This window comes from Podarcis filfolensis, assembly GCF_964270895.1.
Source record: "Podarcis filfolensis genome assembly, chromosome: 14".
In the NCBI taxonomy this organism is placed as follows: domain Eukaryota; kingdom Metazoa; phylum Chordata; class Lepidosauria; order Squamata; family Lacertidae; genus Podarcis; species Podarcis filfolensis.
Genome location: NC_139616.1, coordinates 25,624,323 through 25,644,048, shown reverse-complemented (window position 1 = coordinate 25,644,048; position 19,726 = coordinate 25,624,323). Strand labels below are relative to the sequence as shown.

General features: G+C 43.6%; 1 protein-coding gene across 8 annotated transcripts in view; it reads right to left on the bottom strand.

Moving 5' to 3' along the window:
• The window catches only part of MAP2K5 (mitogen-activated protein kinase kinase 5), a 933,658-nt gene that overhangs the window by 824,946 nt on the left and 88,986 nt on the right, over nucleotides 1-19,726 (bottom strand). For 4 of the 8 annotated variants that reach the window (XM_083586768.1, XM_083586767.1, XM_083586769.1 and 1 more), the window contains 4 exons: nucleotides 17,489-17,515; nucleotides 17,132-17,164; nucleotides 7,105-7,166; nucleotides 3,753-3,798 (listed from right to left, as the gene is read on the bottom strand). The exons of 1 other annotated variant lie outside the window; for it this stretch is intronic. In XM_083586768.1, the coding sequence (XP_083442894.1) occupies nucleotides 3,753-3,798; nucleotides 7,105-7,166; nucleotides 17,132-17,164; nucleotides 17,489-17,515 (168 nt within the window). Of the gene's footprint in view, nucleotides 1-3,752; nucleotides 3,799-7,104; nucleotides 7,167-7,909; nucleotides 7,985-17,131; nucleotides 17,165-17,488; nucleotides 17,516-19,726 lie in introns of those variants that run through there. 3 more of the 8 variants (XR_014541672.1, XR_014541674.1, XR_014541673.1) reach the window with 2 other exon arrangements.

Here is a 19,726-nt window from a genome sequence, read left to right as displayed (position 1 = left end):
CTTCCAGATGTTTTTGGACTGCAACTCCCATCAGTCCCAGGGAGCTGTACTCCAAAGCACCTGAAAGGTGACAGGTTGGTGAAAGCTGCTGTAGGTCATTTGTAAGTCATTCATAAGCAGTGAGAGGAGGGATAAAAATAGATGCTTCCAGTTCTCTGGGTATTAGCCATTCGAGGTATTGGGACCATGCAGGCAATTTAGTATAATTAACGGGTGGCAGCTTTGAAGATAGCTGAGCTCCCGTCTTTTCCCACTCTCAGTTAATGATCGCTAAATTATTATATGCATTTCAGAAAGCCAAGTTTTTAAGGGTTTATTATAACCTCCCATCCTGATGCAGCTCCCATCTAAGTTAGTAGCATCATTTCCACTAGGAGTTGGCCTTGGCCACATTCCACCAGGAGGTTTTGCTGCACAAGCCCCATTTAAAATGGATTGAAATGCAATAGGACAGCAGCAGAAATAAGATTTGGTAGTACACAGTGCTTTTGGTCTTTGTTTCTTCTCTGTCTTTTTCTTTCTGTGTGTTTGAGTACAAAGAATCAGAGGAAGCTTTTAAAGAGTGAATTAGGGACTTCCATTGCATGCAAAGACAGGCTCTGGCAGATTGAGCAGACAACACTAATTGTGGGTCCAATGGTCAAGAAGGCAGTTTCTGCACTTACTGTAGAGAGAAGTGAGGAGCAGATGGGCCTCGTCAATCTGGGAAAGTAGCCCATCTAGGAGAAGGAAAACTCTTGACTCTAAATCTCGGCTGCCTTGTGGGATATCTTTGGGAGAAGAAAAGGCTAAGGAGTAAACCCTACACAAATCCAGAGTGGAGTCCCTAAGATGGTTGGGTGGTGCCTCGTTCTGGCAACTCCTGCAGCCAAGCTGGTGCCCAACATATTGCTCTGCTTTCCTTTGGACCACATCAGGGAGGCTGAGAGGGGGGGTCTTGTTGTCTGAGCAGCCCAGGACTTCCATACACTGTCCAAGCTTGTGCTCCAGGGAGGTAACCTCAACGCTTCTAATGTAGAGGGTTTGACTTCATCCCTGGAGGCACAATCCATTGTCTCTCAAAACAGACGGATGCCAACAATAACATTACAAAGCCAGAGAGAGAAAGAGAGAGAAAGAAAGACTCTTTTATCCATGAAGCTTTTAAAAGTCTTGCCCATCCCTTGTTCCACTGTCCAGATCACTTACTGCCACTTCTCTCTTTCTGGTAACCCCAATGCCTGCAGAGTTACTTGCCGGAACGGCCACTGAGAAGGGCCTGTCATGGGTCACCATGAACAAGGCAGTCCTGATTAGGTCCAAGTGACCCGATCTCTGGAGCCATAAGCAAGGAAGTATCTGATGACAAAACAAAATCCAGGACACAATGCACCAGGAACGTCTGTGCAAGAGCCGTTGGGGTCTCTGCACAAGCAACAACCCCCTTCTCTTTTGGGTCTATGACTGTGGTATCAAGCAGGGCATCAATCAGACTTCTCAACACAGTCAGAGGCCCCTTTCAATACTGAGTGGCCAGGCTTCAGAAGCCATTTGCAGTGAAGGGAAAGCAACGTGGAAGCAAGTGTTAATTTTTATATATATATATAGATAGATAGATAGATAGAGAGAGAGAGAGAGAGAGAGAGTCTTTTTTTAAAAAGCCATTGTGCCTTTTTAAAAAAATTATTAAAGGGGGGGATGGGAGAAGATACTGTCTTATGAGTAGGACCCGGCACTTCAGGGCAGGTAGTTGGAAAGATATATAACTCTATGTCGTTGTTCCTATAGGCACTCACCCCTTGGCCTCCGTCTTTATGACTTTACACCCTGGAGTGGTGTTACAGCTTCCGAACACGCACATATATACTGAGGGTTGGAAGTGCGATCTGCAGATGTTTTATTTATAAGTGGCAGGCCTATTGCATCACGGAAAACATGCATTTACAAAGAGATACAGGTTTTATGAAACCCCATTCTGTTGGTTTAATAGTCAAGCTACCCAGCCATAGAATAATAACAACGCATCAGGTAAATGCATCTCCATCTCTAGAACCTGTTCCAAGTTCTCTCAGATGTGACTAAGTGCAGGAACCTTCCAACCATCAAAAGTTAATAAAAAAAGAGAGAGCGGCAAATTAAGGCAGCCTCAACCATCACTACCCAGAGACAGAATGGACGGTGTGGGGGAAAATACAAAGTTCCTCCTCACGAAGGTATTTCTGCAATTGCTTAACAGCTCTCTTCAGCAGTATCAGAAATTACTCACATCCAGATTTATAAACATGGTCACATATCTGACAAACGTGATGCCCATGCAGAGGAAGAGTTGCAGAGGGAGGTGGCATCTCTAGGGCCTCAACTAGCACAGCGGCATTTTAGACTTTTTCCTTTTTCACACACACTTCGCTCCTGCCGTATTGAAATCTCCTTTGGAGCATTGTTTCAGGAATGTCCTTGCCTCTGCCACAGGTGAGGCGGCAACCCTCCGTTGCTTTAGACGTTTTGGCGGAGACTCTTCTTTTTGCCCAGATCCTGTTTTATTTGTTAATGAATTTCTGTTTTATTCACTTTTATCTGCTTTGATGTGTTTTTATTTGCTGTTTTACTGGTCCTAGGTTGTGATTTGGCTTTTGTTTTAATTTTTTTAATGGTGGATTGTTTATTTTTTAGACTGCACACTGCTCAGAGATTTCTAAAACACTAAGCCTTATATAAATGTTTTTCAATCAATAAAAGTGGTAGAGTACACAGCTGTTTGAGGAATGCAGGCCAAACCCCTGCCCCCCCCCCCGCCCCTGGTGTTCAATTCTGTGGCATTCAGTGCAATAGTCTAACATACTTCTACAAAAATTCAATAAAGTTTACTTAATAAATAAATCTGTGACTCTTGGCCATGGTTATTTCATTCTGTTGGGAAAACATAACTCATCTTAGCTTCCTCCCAGTTCTCTACTGGGAAAGTAAACGAACCTATCTGACCTATCAAGAACAAAGGTGATCTATGGGTAAAAGTGTATTGAAGGGATTTTGTTTGAATAAAATAAAATAAAATAAAAATGTTTCATTATTATACAAAGTTCAACATGGGCAGAAACAAAGGGCAACTTAGAAAGGAAAAGACCATTAATGAGATTTGTTGTTTATGATGTTTCTGCTCTTGCCATTGTATTTAGTGAATTGTTATGCACTGATCACGTCAGAGAGCATGACTGTAAACCTAAAAGCAAAATAAAGGACTTTAAAAAATGAAAGAAGAAAAAAAAGGACAAAGGGCAACCTGTAGAAATGAAGACATTTCTCTTGGCAATTTGGTGAGGAAGAACGTCACATCTAATCATGAAAAAGTTCCAGAGAAACCCCAAGATCAGCTTTGTAACAGGATTATAGAACACTGCCAGTGTATACTATAAGGGTGGATACAAATTTATAAAAACTACTGTAGAATTCAGTTTTTAAAAGTTTTTTTAAAAAGAAATAATTCAGTAAATTAAAGAAGAAATCTGAGTAATTCCTAATACAGACAGCATCTTGCTTTGATCAAGAGACCTTTCAAACAAAATGTGTCCCATAACCACCGTTATGATTCTGAAACCAAGATAGAAGCTTATGTGCGTTACGCCAACGTCTGCTGGCTGTCAGAGCTGGAAGCAAAATTTAGATTTAATGTTAGTTAACTTATGGAGGAAAAACACCCCCAACAAACTTCTGCATGTCATAAATCAGCAAAACTTTTCTTGTTTGTGTTGTAATGAGAAGCCTGAAGATTTACTTACCATTAACTCTTCAGGGGCTGGGCGTTCCTTTGGCTGCTTTCTCATGCTGTGCAGCAACAACAAAAAACAGAACCCAGATTCGGTGTGAAAAAGCACTAGTCATTTACTTCATTATCTTGGAATGCTGAAGATTTATTTTTTTAAAAGTCTCTTATTACAGATGACCAACAGTTAATGAAGAAAACCAACCCCAACCCCACCCTACAGAAGGCTTTAACTTGACTGCTTCTGCCACCATGAATTAAGGTGGGCACCACCAGGCACTCCACAACGGCCCCACACTGCAGCCTGTGCTATTTGCAAGGCTAATTTCAGTGGAGGGAGGGGACACAACACTTTGGCAACCCCTGGACCACCCACCCTTCCTCCCAGTTTGCTTGTTGCCGGGGCATTTCACACACATTACGTTTTTAGGTGTTCACTTAGATCCTCTTAGGCATACACATGTGAAATGTGTAGTGCGAGACAAATAGGTGTTACGCAAGTTTACTCACTAGGGGCCTGTGATTGGCCAACTCAGGTTTGCTGCTGTGCAATGTGCTACATGCACCTCTACTTCATACAGACATACAGAATTTTATTTGTATGTCGCCTTTCCATGGTTCAAACCATGCTCAAGGCAGTTTATAACATGGGGGGGAAATACATAAATACAATGTAACAAAAGCAGTCATAAACAATAAAGAAAGAGTTAAAAAATATACGACCAAACCGAACAATTTCCATATAAACCACAAGATATAAAATAAAGATATAAAAACCCCCAGCAACAATCCCCAACTCTCAACAAACCCCCCAAACACCGCAGCTCAAGAGTTTGTTCAGCAGTCTCAGATTTTGTCTCTGTTATCTCCCTATCCTGACCAAGGAAGCGATGGCAACCAACTTATGTCTCCTCCCATGTTAGGGTACTTACCACAATAAGCATTTACATACAGGTGGGGTATATATAATAAAATTGTTGTTGTTATTATCAAGCTTTTAAAAACAATTTGCACATATTAATACTTCAGGAACTCTTACAACAGCCCTGTGGGGCCAATATTATTACGGGTATCCCTGTTGGAGGAGGGAGATGGATAGAATAGCACCCTAAGGTGAGCTGGTGAACCTGTGGTTGCAGTGAGATTTGAACTGGGAGGTTGGAGCCCATCTGGCTTACAGCTCACACTCTTAACCCCTAGGCTACACCAGTTTGTGCAAGTCAACCACTCTTCTGAGAGGTTAAAAAAAGAAGCTATAGCTCGTTGATATAGCAAAATTTTCCCGTGCAGAAGATCTCAGGTTCAATCCCTGATAGCATCTCCACAGCTGGGACAGATCCCTGCCAGAAACCTTGGAGATCTGCTGCCAGGGTTGAAAACATTGAGCTAGACTGGAGCAATTGTTCCGACTCAACAGAAAGCAGCTTGCTATGTGCCTAAAACATGTAGCATAGCATAGCGTGTGACCTGGGCAGTCCCACTTGGCACAACTTGAGAGCTTGCAGAGAACACAGTGGCCCTTGGAAGATCTATAGTTGCCCTGTGCAGTTTTAATGGCACCAGGCACTGCTGCTGTGTAATCTTTGTCTGTTTCATAAATAACCATGCAGCACAAGCTCCAAAGAATTTAAAGGAGGACAAGTCAGCAGCAGGAGCACTTGGTGGATCGCTCCCGTTGTAACTAATAGCCATGCACAGCCCAACGGAGGGTTGCATTCTTGCAAGCCATTCAAAGCCGCCTTGGCAACCCTCTTAATCTGACATTCCAAAGTAGCTGGATCTCGTGGGAGAACAAGGCTATTATCTGCCATCATTTATGCTTCAGCCTGACATCTGTGGACATTTCTATAGAGGTTAGCCCTCCTCCTGCCTCAATTAAAAATATATAAAAACGATATGTTTTCAGATTAATCTCTGGGAAGAGGCAGAAAGGTACAGCCCCCTGCACCTCGGTTAGCAAGAGCAGGATAGATCACCCACAATTATGGCTGCAGCGTAAAAACCTAATCTACCCGAAACTGGATCAGTCTTATAATAAACATAAGCCTTGTATTTATTATTTCAATTAACTGTAAAGTCACACTGTTAATTCTTCTGTCAGAACATCATCCTTTGGGACACTCTAGAGAAGGTTCTCTCGCATTAGTGTAAATTCGCATAATCTGAATGTATCCAAATGCCTCTTTGCGTAAGGAGCCGATTCCTGGACACTTCTTTGGTAGTAAATTTGTGGCTGGCAATCAAACTTTTATTTCCAAAGAAAAGGGGATTTAGAACCAAGGAACCTATGAGTGTTTTCTGGGAATCAGTTTTGATGGTGAGTATCCATATATTTTTACACATGGATTCCTATCATAGTAGCTAATGGATGGCCTAATTCTGTGCAGTGTTGAGCATCCTCCTCCATCTCCAGCTTCTGCAAGGAAACATGTCTGAATCCAACAGTTCTCATAAAAGAGATCACCTACTCAGTTTGCCTAGAAGCTTAGGGGTTGTGTGCTTGCTTTGCACTGTTGAATTATGTCCATTGACAGTTTTTGTCCAGAAAGTTCATCTTGACAGGATAAAAAAGGCAATTGTTCTCCATTAAACCCAAATCATTTAGACCAAGCTCAATCTCTCTCTCTCATCCTTTATCGCCTGCTTATTAAGCTTTCTCTATAAATGAGACATTAAAACATGCCTTCATTGTAATAGGTTGTACTTAGATCTTTAACCTTTTGGTGCTCAGGAGATTCCTTTTTAAAACTAGATTCCTTTTTTTATATTAAAAAAAACACCCTAGTTAATTTTAGTGGCCTTCCACTGAATGAGGCAGTTTGTCTGGAAGAAGCAAAACATGCCCTACGGTGTGGTTTAAAATACGGCCCTTACTGAGAAGAGTACCCTCCCAAAGAAGAACTCCATAAAACCACTTCTAAATGAAAAGCCCATGAATTAATCAAGTGCATTGTTTACCCCATTTAAAAAGGTTGCCTGCTTTCCTAAGGAATATGAGAATGCCTGAATAATGGAGTTATAAATATGATTATCTGTCATCCTTATTTTTCCGAGTGATTTAAAACACAAACACACACACGCACACACCAATTCCTTGAGAATACACCCAAGATCCCCAACCGTTTATTAAAACAGGGGCGGGGGGTAAAAACTCTCCCTCTGAAGTGCTTTTATGACCCTTTGTGTAAATAACGTTTACATAATTTAAACAGTTTGCTCAGCTTTGCTGGCCCAGCTGCCCAAGGCCTGCCAAGTCCCTGGCGTCTCTGGAAGGATGCAGGGAAAGCCATAAGGTCCTGTGGTACTGTGGAGTTAATGGCATGTATCATTTACATTGAGGGCACGGCACATTTGCAAACGAAGCTTACCATTGAGTGATGAAGTGTACAAACGGCTCTGAGAACTCCCCAACCGGAAGGACAGGCGATTCCTGCAATTGAGTTTGGATTGGGCAGGTGGGGGCAATGGGGGGAGGCGGGAGAGAAAGGAGGGAGACAACAAGAACAACAACATCAGAAAGTGAAAGTGCAATTTGTTAATTGTATAGTTGATTTCAGATGGAAAGCAAGCAGGGGATGATGTTGATTTCAAATACCAGACTGTGTACGTGTGGGGAGAGAGAGGGTGAAGCCGTGAGAATGTGTCAGAAATCCTGCATTTAGAAGTAATGAGTGTTATACAACGGGTAAGAATACGTAGAAATAAGACCAAGGGGAGGTAAAAAGGGACAATGATAGCCACGGGGCAGAAAAGAAGGTAGGGAAAGTGTAAATGAGAAATTAATGATTATTTAAGTAACACCCAAATGGTCTTGTAATTAACAAAGAGCTGGGAAATTATTCTTGTGTTGACCTTTGCTTCCTGCATCATAGTTGCTATTTATTTACACTTAGCAATCTCAAATCTTGTTAGAGTTAAGCAGGAGAGGCCAGGGGGGTATATGGAGAACTAAATAATTTTTTTTAAAAAAATAGTAAATTGCAAGTTGAGCCAATGAACAACAAATCTATCAAAACACAAGGCTACCAAATGCATTTAAAAAAACTCAAGAAACATCCGTATTATTTTTCAAAGAGGAATATTTCATCAGCAAAATAGGGATTTACAAATTGAGGAGAGTTTCTGCCATCTCTCTCCCCCCCCCCGCCCCCCAAGAATGACAGAGAGACTTGCCAGTGTTTATAGTGTAACAGCTCAGGATGTAATGAAATTGCACTGCGGAGTACTTTAACAGTCATCTCATTAGACCTACAGTTGGAACAAGAGAACCACATAAAACAGGAGTCAGCTGCAAATGACTCCGTTCTCATCTATTCTCATTTGCTATTAAAAATACCTTTCGGCAGCTTTTGCCACCGTTTTCCCTGCCCCCCACCATCTCCCCCCACCCCGTCCCTGAGTGCTTTGCAAAGTATGATGCATGCACCTATTTAAATTAACAAAGGAATGACTTATTTTAATCTTGCCGTGCTTTGGAGTGCTTTGGCCATTTGCAAGAGTCATATATCATCACATACAACCTTCCAGTGCTGCAGGCAAGAAACTCAGAGCGTGCAGCATTTGGTGGGAGCCAAACAATTTCTCTCGCACACAACTGTGTCAAATGCATGTGTGGGGTTCATTATGGAGGGTTGCAAGGGAAATAGCTTTGATGTGGTGCGGGAAGGAGGGGTGGGGGGAATTAAAAAAAAAAGAAGAAGAAACAGAAGAAGAGGAGAGGAGATGATGATGATGATAAAAGCCAGCTTCACAATACATGCGCGCATATCATTATCAATGGCGGCAGGGAGAAGCGACCACCGAGCTGCTGACGTGATTAGTAAATATACATATAATTGCGGCGGCCAATTATCAGAAAAATGAGAGTGGTAATTACAAGACAGAAAATTAACTAGAACTCTTATTAAGGCTTTGTTTCCGATTCAAACAATCGGAAATTGCAGCAAAATACAATTAAATCAAAAGTAACTGAAGAGTAAAAGGCGACAGTGTTCTGAGGGGCTGCCTTTGACACACACTTTTGAGGATTCTGCCATGTGGGGAGGGCAACTCTGAACCTGGCAGCTGAATGAGTCGCAGAAGGTACAGCTGCCACTTGTATCTCGTGGCTCTTGCTAACACCACCACCAGAAAGAGGCTTCGCACAAGAAGCACGTGCACTTATTCAGCAAGGATGACGAGCCGTCATGGCGCAGGTCAAGTGTGCAAAGCCCTTTACATACTTTCTTTCAGGAATCTTGCTAACAGCCCTGTCAGGTAGAACGATGTCACCGTTCTCACATTGCAGGTGTGTGTGTGTGTCAGGACTTGGCTCCAGAGTGGGTTTTGGGCTAGAGGCCAAGCCCGGGGGGCGAGTAGGAGTGGTTTTGGCTGAGGATCTGCCTGCACACCACCGCCCGCTTCTGGCCGAAGGAGGGAACTCCAAGTCTTTTTGCACCCACAGCACAGAGGTGTAAAAGGTGAATGCACCAGGTCAGACTAACTTTCTGGTCTGGGCTAAGCAACAAGGGGGAGACCTGCGTTTGCTGACTGCAGACCACTTTGCCAAACCCTGAGAAGGAGAGAGAGCACTGGCTTGGTTTAACTCAGTGAGAGCTTGAGACCGAAGCAAGATTTGAACTGCAGACTTTGGCAGAAGTGTGAGTTACGAAAGTGGTGGTTAATAAGAAGGGAGGAGTCCACCACACAAATTAGCCTTACTTCCATGAATTTGTCTATCAATGGCTACTAAGCTGATGGCTATGTTCTACCTCCACTGTCAGAGGCAATATATTTCTGGAAAGGAGGGGAGAGTGCTGTTGCGCTCAGGTCCTGCTTGCTACCTACTGGGGCATCTGGTTGGCCACTGTAAGAACCGGATGCTGGACTAAATGGGCCTCCTTTGGGTTGCTGCAGACCTCTCCTTACGTTCTTCTGTTAAGGCCCTCCAAAAGCCCCACACCAGCTCTCCAAGATATACCAGTTTGCTTCCTTTCTTATTTTACCCAGCCTCAACTTTAAGAGACTAATCCTGGGGGCAGCCCAAGTTACGGCATTAAAAAGAGAGAGAAAGGGAGTAGAAGAAAAGAGAGAGAGAAGGAAAACCAACCCAAGCGCTTTGTATATCTCCAGTTTTGAGTACAGAGAAGGGCAATGTGTGTGTGTGGTGGGGGAGAGGGATGTTTTGAGTGATGCCTTTGCCTTGTGAATAATGAACAGTTCAGGAAGGTCAACCCATTACAACAGAAGCTGTTTAATTATTAATTATGCCCAATCTATGAGCAAAAGGACAAGTTCAGAATGTTTAATATGTGGTAAACCCCAAACAGGCCCTCACTTGGCATTTTGCTATTAGTACTCGTCAGCAAGGAGCTCAAGCATAACAAGGAAAGCACAGCAGCAGAAAATCTGAGCAAGGTGTTGGGGTGGGGTGGGGAAGGAGGGAGGCAGCTGAACTTTAAACTCACTCCCTAGTATTTAATTTGTGGAAGTGACAGCCCTCCAGGTGCAGAGCTGAACTCTTTGACCAAAGGGGGTGGAATCTGCACCCCCCACACTTGACCAGAGTGGCAGAATTTTTAGGGGCACTTCAAGATCCTTTGCAATACTGCAGCGTTGAGTAGGATCCAAGTTATTCCCCAGAATCCTCTGATTCTTTCACTTAATGCCTTTGATCACACAAACACACAGCTGATTAGTAACTTTCCTATATCCAAGGCCTGCGGGGTTGTTTCTGTTTCTGGCAATTCTTCCTCTATTTCTCAACTTCACAGGCTGAGTGTCAACACATAGGCAGCCAAAATGGCAGAACCACAACCCCATGAATAAAAGGGAGGTATCAGCATGTCTGGAGGAATTCTGGGTGTTTCATGGAATCACAGAATTGTAGAGTTGGAAGGGACCACAAGTGTCATCTAGTCCAACCTCCTGCAATGTAGGAATCTTTTGCCCAACATGGCAGTATAATATATATTTTAAAACCCAGAACAGGGTTAAATAAATCCAAAACTGCAGGAACAAAAATGAAAAGTGTACATGAGGTGGTTTGTCAGCTTCAGTTCTGGTTGCAGCCCCTCTGCTTGAGGAGGGATGCCCGAGAGCCCTTAGAGGTGTGGATTGGGCCAGCTGAGCCTTCAAAAGGTGCCCAGAGAAGGTAAGCCTCCCGGACTGAGAGGGACAATTGTGCCTGTGATCCAAGAGTTATTCCCCAGCATCCTTTGATCTGTTTCCTTAACACCTTTGATCACACGCAAACACACAGCTGCTCAGCAAGTTCTCCATACTAACAGGCTGCATGTTACCCCCAGTATATAATAATATACAAAACATTAAAATTTATTAGGAAGGTGCAGGATTAAAATGATCAAGCTCTATTGAGAAACAAGTGAAAAATGCAATTACACATCACCTGTGAACTACAGCAGGGATCAGCACCTGAGCCTCCCAGGGCCAAATCTAACCCCTGAAGACCTTTCCTAGAGGCAAGAAAGGAGTGCGGAAGGAGACATGCTGAGGAAATGGGCACCATTCTCCTCAAAGCAGCCCTCTAGAAAAACTAGCTGCTAAGACAGAACTTACAAAGCTTTTCCCCAATTTCTATTTGTGGCTGAATGTTAAGAATTGTAGGATGAGGATCTTTGAAAGATTTGGGTCACCTCCAGGCAACCTGTTTACTGAGCATTCTTCCTGATTTGCTGGCACAAAGTCTGCAGATGGTGTCAGCTATTTCATGAGCATCCACTCATTTGTTTGCGAGGAGGTTATAAGGCACTGCATCAAGGGGTTGTTACCCCACACTTTCCACTGCACTTTCACTTTCCTTACTGCAAAAGCTCCAATTTTGGGGAGGGCAGGTTTGTTGCACAAGAGCACCCAAATCATCTTTAATGGCACATCCTGAACTTGCCAGTAAGCGCCTGAATCCTAGGTCAGCGCCCTTGGTTTCCAGAAGAGTGAGCGATGCTGACTGTCCACAAAGTACTACCACAGCTACACATGATATGAGGCTGCAGCCTCACAAGTCTTTGTGGACTGAGTTTTCCTGTGATTGTGGCTTGAAAAGTGGCTGCTCTGGTAGGTTTCAAAGCTTCCTGCCTTCGAGGAGCTCTTTCTGAATCAACTTGTCTACTATGGGACCTTGCATCCTTCGGCATGGTACAGATTGTCTATTTCTATGCTTTTAGTGTGAGGTCCCCTAGTGAAAGAATCATAGAATTGTGAAGTTGGAAGGAACCCCAAGGGTCATCTAGTCCAACCCCCTGAAACACAGGAATCACAACTAAATAACCCCTGATAGATGGGCATCCAACCTCTGCTTAAAAAATCTCCACCACCTTCTATTGTGGTATGTTCTACTGTCAAACAGCTTTTATGGTCAGAATGCTCTTCCTAATGGGATAGAAATATTGAAAAATAAACATTTTGTTCATGGGAGGCACTGAACAGGCCTGTTGGGGCACACCTGTTGCCCTGTGTGGGTTGTGCATGTGCCCTGGAAGCACACCTGACATGCCCCTGTGCCAATTGTACACAGAAAAGGGAAGTCAGCAAGATTGTGTCCCATTAGTGAACTTCTCATGGAAGAACCACCAAAAAGTTTCCAAGGGAACTTGAGGCTCTCTGGAACGCGGCTTGGAAATCACTTGTCTAGGCTAATCTATTAACAGTGGCTGCAACTGCTGTCTTTTCTACAACCAAAGGATTTGGTTCTTGTCATTGTGCCATTCTTGCTGCAGCAAAGATGGAAATGTTTTAGTGTGCCTTCCCTCTCTTGCAGTTTCAAACAGCAAAAGGCACAGAGATATGTGCAAAGCGTTCAGTGGCCGCGTCCACCAAAGGGACCTTCCCTCAAAGAACTGAGCCCATTTATTGTTCGCTTCCACCCCTCCGTAAATGCCCCATGCAGCCTTATTGCTTTTTCATAAAACACTGCCGCAAATAATCAAGCATGACCATTGACACCCGCAAGATTGAGTTTTTAGGAACCATTAAATGAATTCGGCCTCTTGGGAAGGTTTGTTTCTCAGGTTGGCCTAAAGGTAATTATTCAGCTATTCCTACCTGTAGTTTTACCTTGTTCTCATCTAGCCTTTGAATCATGCACATGGGTAAGGTCACAATTTCTGGCTCCAGTAAAGAGAACAGCAGAAAACATTTGGGCCGGAGCGGAAGCAGTGATGGATAGATACATTCTGACACTTGACTCTCCTCTGTACACACACATTTAACATCCGAGAGATGGAGGCATACATGGAACTCTGCATGGCACTCTATCCCTTGCTTTGTTTCTTAAAAAGTTAATGCAGTTGTTGAAAACACACCGTAGAAATGTTGAAGTGGTGATTTCAAACGTAATAGTCAGAAACAAGCCAGGGGGCTTATTGCTATTTCTAACTTAATTGATCCAGAGTATTAGACAGTGATCTTGAGACCTGTTTTGTTGCTGTGTTCCTCTGCTAGATCCCTTTTTCATCAGCTTATCCATTTTTATCATTTGCGAAACAACCTGAAATGCCTGCCAGAAGGAGTAGCAGCGAAGCATCAAGGCTACGCAAAACAGCCCTGCAACATCAAGTCCAAGTCTACCAAGATGCGTATCTTGCCTCCTCAAGAGCCAGATCCTGGAACAGCAGAGACCAGCGCAAATGAGCATGGCTGCTGGTTCTGATCAAGCAGACTTTGCCAACCTAAAGGTAAAGGTAAAGGGACCCCTAACCATTAGGTCCAGTCGTGGCCGACTCTGGGGTTGCGGCGCTCATCTCGCTTTATTGGCCGAGGGAGCCGGCGTACATCTTATGGGTCATGTGGCCAGCATGACTAAGCCGCTTCTGGCGAACCAGAGCAGCGCACAGAAATGCCATTTACCTTCCCGCCGGAGCAGTACCTATTTATCTACTTGCACTTTGACGTGCTTTTGAACTGCCAGGTTGGCAGGAGCAGGGACCGAGCAACAGGAGCTCACCCCGTCACGGAGATTCGAACCGCCGACCTTCTGATCAGCAAGTCCTAGGCTCTGTGGTTTAACCCACAGCGCCACCCGCGTCCCTTACTTTGCCAACTTAGTGACCTCCAAAAGTTTTCAACTACAACTCTTCTCTGCCACAGCCAGCACAGAGGAAGGCTGACCTAGCTAAACTGGTCTGATGATGGGTTCCTAAAACACTCCAGAAGGTGGACCCTATGAATGTACAGTATGTGCCCCTATGCAAATGCCCCATTCCCAACCCTCAGACCACCCTCTTACCAGTCCTTGGCAGCCTCCATATGCGCATAACTTTAGTGCAGTAAAGAACCCAGCCTAAGTTGGGAAAAGTATCTTGCTATCCATGGGTTCAGGAAGAAACTTGCCATGCAGAAACAGCTGCAGACTGAAAGGGAGGGGAATGACTCTGCTCCCCCCACCCCGCACCTACCCTGTGAATTTTAGGACTTTGCCAGCCCTTATTTGCTCTCATGAAGTTGCCACAGAGGGGAGCATTTGGCCCGAGATCATCAGTCTTAGAACACTAAACACTTCTAATAGCGAACACTCACGTTATCACGAATGCACTGAAAACAACAGCAGCTGTACCATACCAGAAAGCAAACAGACCTTCTCTCATGAGGTCCTTATTTAGAAAGAGACACACACATTAGCACAATAAGTGGGAACTATTATTCTCCCCCAACAGGGCTAGATCTTAAAAAGAGCCGAGGGAGGGGAGCAGGGAGAGAGAAACAAGGAGGGAAAACAAAACCAGGCTGCTATTAAGCCAATGTAGGAGGGGAAACCGTAGGGCACCCGCCAGGACCCTAAGGAGGAATGGAAATCAGCTCCATCGGAAGGCAGGGAGCCTAGAAACCAGCATGGCTTTCATTGCACCATTCTGCACAGAATGTAGCTCAGAATCAGGTGGCACTGCTTCCTTGGAACTTCTCTTTCTTTCTTTCTTTCTTTCAACAACAAAAACAAAAAAAAACTATACTAAGCTTATAGTCCTCATGGTGGCAGGTGGGAGAAGGGAAACTGAAAATAGAAGCAGGACATTTGGCAAGATTTGTCTTTGAGGGTTGTATCTAATGTTAGCCTTACTTTGAGCAGACCCTTTGAAATTAATGGACCTAAGTTAGTCATTTCCATCAATTTCAATGGGCATGATCTGAGTATGACTAACATTGGATACAACCCTTGAGTCAGGGAGAGCACATAAAATATAACTTAAGAATGGCCCACATGAGTGTCCACTTGTCTCTAAATATGTGCATTGGGAGCCTGATCACATGCAGACATCATCTACACAGTGCATGGCGGTTTAAGACACTATATTAGGGATAGGGAACCTGTGGCCCTCCAGATGTTGTTAGACTACAACTCCCATCATCCGTGACCATTGACCTGCTGGCTGGAGCTGCTGGGAGTTGGAAATCAACACCACCAGGGAAGGTCACCTTCCCACATGGCATGTGGTTTGCTCTGAAATACGATTTGCCGTGTTTAGCCGTCTCAACCTGTAGTTTGGACATAATGGGCTTTCGGACACTTCCAAGGGTGTTATTTCTGTGCACACAAAGTCACATTTGGAGATTTTGTTGCAGTTACATTCCATTTACACAACACGGCATCTGTTCACATGTGTGATCATAACTCAGACTGCCACACCAAGTTAGAGCATGCATGCGTGAATGGGCTAACACAGGCATAAGACCTCAGGTAGAGCTTATGTATACCTTCAGTCACAATGAAGTCAGTTCACAAATGCAAACACACAGTGACCAAGTGTCTAGAAATCAACAGATGTGCATATCATACACATGCAAACATAAGTATGTATATGCATAAGTTTGCCCTGATTTGCAAAAAGGGATTTGCTACTTCTCAAGGCACCCAGAAACCATCTCCATCCACATGCAGCCCAATTCCTTTCCTCCCAAGTTTCTGGTTCTGTCACATCAATTCCAAGCTCAGCCTGTTTCATCAGAAGTTGCTCTGGTAAGTGCAGTTTCCTAATAAAGCAGGGAAAGATTCTGGAAATCAGCTTCTGGAACTAAGCAGATGGGCTGCCATTCCAGGCAAAAGTGTGCTAGATCTGCCCTGCTTCCTATGTGTAGCACTGAATTTCAACTGCTGTGGGTTAATTTCACTTGCACTGTTGCTTCCTAAAGTGATTAAGAGGTGAACAACTACCACCACCAGAGTGTAAGGAAGAATATTTTGTTAGCTCTGAAAGGGGAAATCTGGCAACTATGATCATCCCATCAGAAGTCAGGTCTCCCAAAGAAAATGGTGGTTAGAAGAGCAAGCACCTAAGTGTTGACAATGTGGATACATACAGTATATTAAAAATCAAAGCACACACACAATCAAATCCAGGTTGCTAAAAGATGCACATAGGCAAAAATGAATGTCCTGTGGCTGGGATAAAATGCAGTTTTCCAGCTTCTTCTTTTCTGAGAAACATAGTAATGTGACAAAAAAGAGTGGGGTGGTGGGTGGACACAGATTAAATGTGGTGCATGTAAATGGCAGGAGCATTTGAACAAAAATGCACATTGTGCCCTTCCACAGCTGAATGGCCAGGCATGCAGAAATTTGGGCAACTGGAAATCCAGATAAACAGGAATACTGTTTCCTTAGGCCTGCACTAGTAGTCGAGGGGGTGGGGGTGGGGTGGGGATACATGATGCCCTGACCCAGAGGCCCACATGTGCTTCAAGGTAAATATAAATCCTCCTGCATGTAGAGGATTCTCCACTAAATTCAATAACTGGATCCCACCCGAGCCATGCCATGGACAACTCATGCATTTCACCCGCTGAAACACTCTGAGCAGGCCTTGTGGGTGGGGAGCTTCACGTAAGCATCAGAGTTTCTGCTCCTCTTGAGAAATCACTGGATCAGGACTAAATGAGTTCAGGTAGAGGTGTGAACAACAGGGCTCTTGCCGTTTTTGGTTTTTCTCCCTTTGGTAAAACCGAACGGAGAGGCGACATTCAAAACTGCTCTTGTTTACAGTTCAACCCTGACCCCTTTTAGCAGGTCCTCTTTTGCGCACCCAGAGCTGCACAAAAGCCTGCCTCATTTAAAAGGCAAAACGACAACTTCCATTTCTTTGCATTACCACATCTGGCAAGGTGGAGAGGTGATCAATTAATATGGGGGGCCTTTGGGGGTCTCTGTTATCCAAAAGAGAGAGAGGGAGAAAGAAAGAGACTTTCCTGGAAACCGCCTCCTTTTGCCAAGGATTCAATAGGAAGAGTCAGGAAACAGCACAAAGCAGGACAAGGCCAGCCAGCGCTCAGCAGCTCAGAGCCACACAAGGCAACTTGTCTCGCAGTTGAGGACGTTGGGCCATTGTGCTTCATTAGGAAACAAAATATAAGCTTTCCAGTCCATTAGGAATGACTTTAGGAGTGAAAGCACATAAGACGGCGACTCACCTCATCAACAATGCACTGGAGTAACTGGAGGGGCTGTGATGGAAAGGAGAAGTGGGGGGAGAGAGAAGAGAAGTATTAGGCTATATGCAATATCTTTACAGTGGAGTGGAAAGAAAAAATCATTAATGCAATAAAATATAGCAAGATTAATCAACAGCAGCAAACTCTTATAAAAACATCGCGGCTCAGGATGTCCTATTATTTCTAATGGTACCTAATCTAATACAGGCAGTTAAAGGTTTGCATTTTCCACAAAATGCAATTTGCTAAGTTTAAAACAAGGCATTCAAGCATGCAAAGGAAGCAGCCATCAGGAAAAAGAAAAGTGAATTTTTTTCCCGAACTCATAAAGCTTACCATTAAAGATCCCTGGTTTTTCTGAATCTGAAAAGGAAAAAAAAGGGGAGGCAATATGTAATTAGCATGTCATAATCAAAATGACTCACTTGGACACATTATGATCACTGAGAGAAAATTATTGTATCGCTGGTGGCAATTTGTGGGCATGTGTTAACACAATTTACATAATGAAAATACACAAATGTTAATAGCTCGCTTCTCATTTATAGGCGAAAGTCAGCAGAATGTTAATTTCACACAACACTTTTTAGTACCCTCCAGGTTGTATTAGAATAGGGAGAAAAACCATAATCCATTTCAAAAGGCTGTTTACGATTCAGATATAAATAATGTTTTATATTGCTAGATTGTGAGCACTGCGCTTAATGTTGCAATCATTGCTAATGTTATGAAGCTCACTCTTTTTAAATTAAAAACCGATTTATTTAAAATTGAAATTAAATCATAGTCAGAAATTAGAATTTTGGATTACTGCCAATGTCTGCTCACAATCTTGCCCCCCCCTCTTTTTTTTTTTTTTTGAAGGAAACTTTAATTATGTGTCTGAACTATATGCCTGTTCTTAGAGAACAACAGTTTATGCTCCACTTTTTAGAATTTATTCTGTGCCCCAAACCTCCCACAGCTACTTTCTGAACACCAGTTTTTGGGTTATAATTATCATTTAAGATCACCAGCTGGCCTGTCCCTCCCAAGACTGCAAAATCCACAGACTTAATCTGAGCATCTCGGGAACTGCAGCAAAGGGGCTACCAAACATTGTCAGAAGTGGCTCAAGGGCCACTGTTTAAGGCTCTTATGTTTAAGCTGAGGATGCCAACTGTATAGGTGGGGATGATGCTGGTTACATCTCTGAAAGCTGGGTGACAAAACTGACCCCCTGACAATTCTACCATTATTAACTATGATTTTCGGTCAACTGTGTGGCTCTTTGCACATATCAGCACAGGTCCCTTCCATTCTGCAAGATGCTTCTTTGCCTAAAACATCTTGGGTTCACTCACAGTTAACTTGGCCTGCCCTTTCCATTCAATATTCTCAGCTGAGTAGTGCCAGAGATGATGAATGGCTGTACTTCTCTCATTGGCTTCGAGAGCTCTCCTTCCTCCCTAGCTAGCCAGAGGCATTATCCTATAAATTAGGGATGGGGAGCCTGGGCCCTCCAGATGTTGCTGGACTCCAACTCCCATCAGCCCCAGCCAGCATGGCCAAAGGTCAGGGACAATGGGAGCTGTAGTCTAGCAACATCCAGTCCACATTACCCATCCCGACTCAAAAAATTGTTCACAAAAGTAGTAAAAGGTCACAGACATATACAACGGCCACAACAGTGTATGTATTTGTTTCTGGTTATGACATTATCAGGGTTCTCTTGTATCTTTCATCATTATGGTTATTTCCAGCAAAGGAAAATGGAAACATTCATAATTCTCTGTCTGGTGATAGAGAAAATCCGATAGAAAATATACAAGGAAACAATGTGCAACCTTGCACCAACCATACTGGTGGGAATTCATTTTATTTACCAGGATTTCTAACAAATAAGCCCAGCATTATTACGTCTGAACACCTAAACCATAAAAATAAAACACATACAGGTAATTTGGGACATCACCTATAAATATGGCCTGTTAAAAAAGTATCACCTGTGCATTAAACACATCAAAATAGATCTCCTCCAGTCATCTATAAGATTAAAATATCAGTTCTCTATACGTCCCTACACCTCCAGATACCACATAAAGCCAATTATAAACTCTCTTTTGGGGTACTTCAATGCCCCTAGGGTGCTGTTAGCATAAAGTACATTCTACAGCAGCAGCAAAAGATTTCATTTAATAGAAGAGGTTGATGGTAAAGAAACAACAATATTTATTACATTTTTATCCTGGCTTTCCTCCAAGGCATTCAAGGCACTGTATATAGTTCCCCACTCTCCATTTTACCTCCACAACAACCCTGTGAGGTAGGTTAGGCAGAGAGGTGACTGGCCCAAGGTTACCCAATTAGCTTTATGGCTGAATGGGGATTTGAAGCTGGGTCTTCCCAGTCTTAATCTAATCACTACCCCATCATGGCAGGACAGGGCAGGAAGTTACCAGTGTTTTTGACATATACCTCCTTGCAGGGGAATGTGCAGCACATAAGTGCATGGGAGAACTTCCCGGGGTTCTGCACTTTATGAGCCCTAATCCTGAGGAAGGTGGGCACTTTGCGCTTGCCAGAAGTCACAGG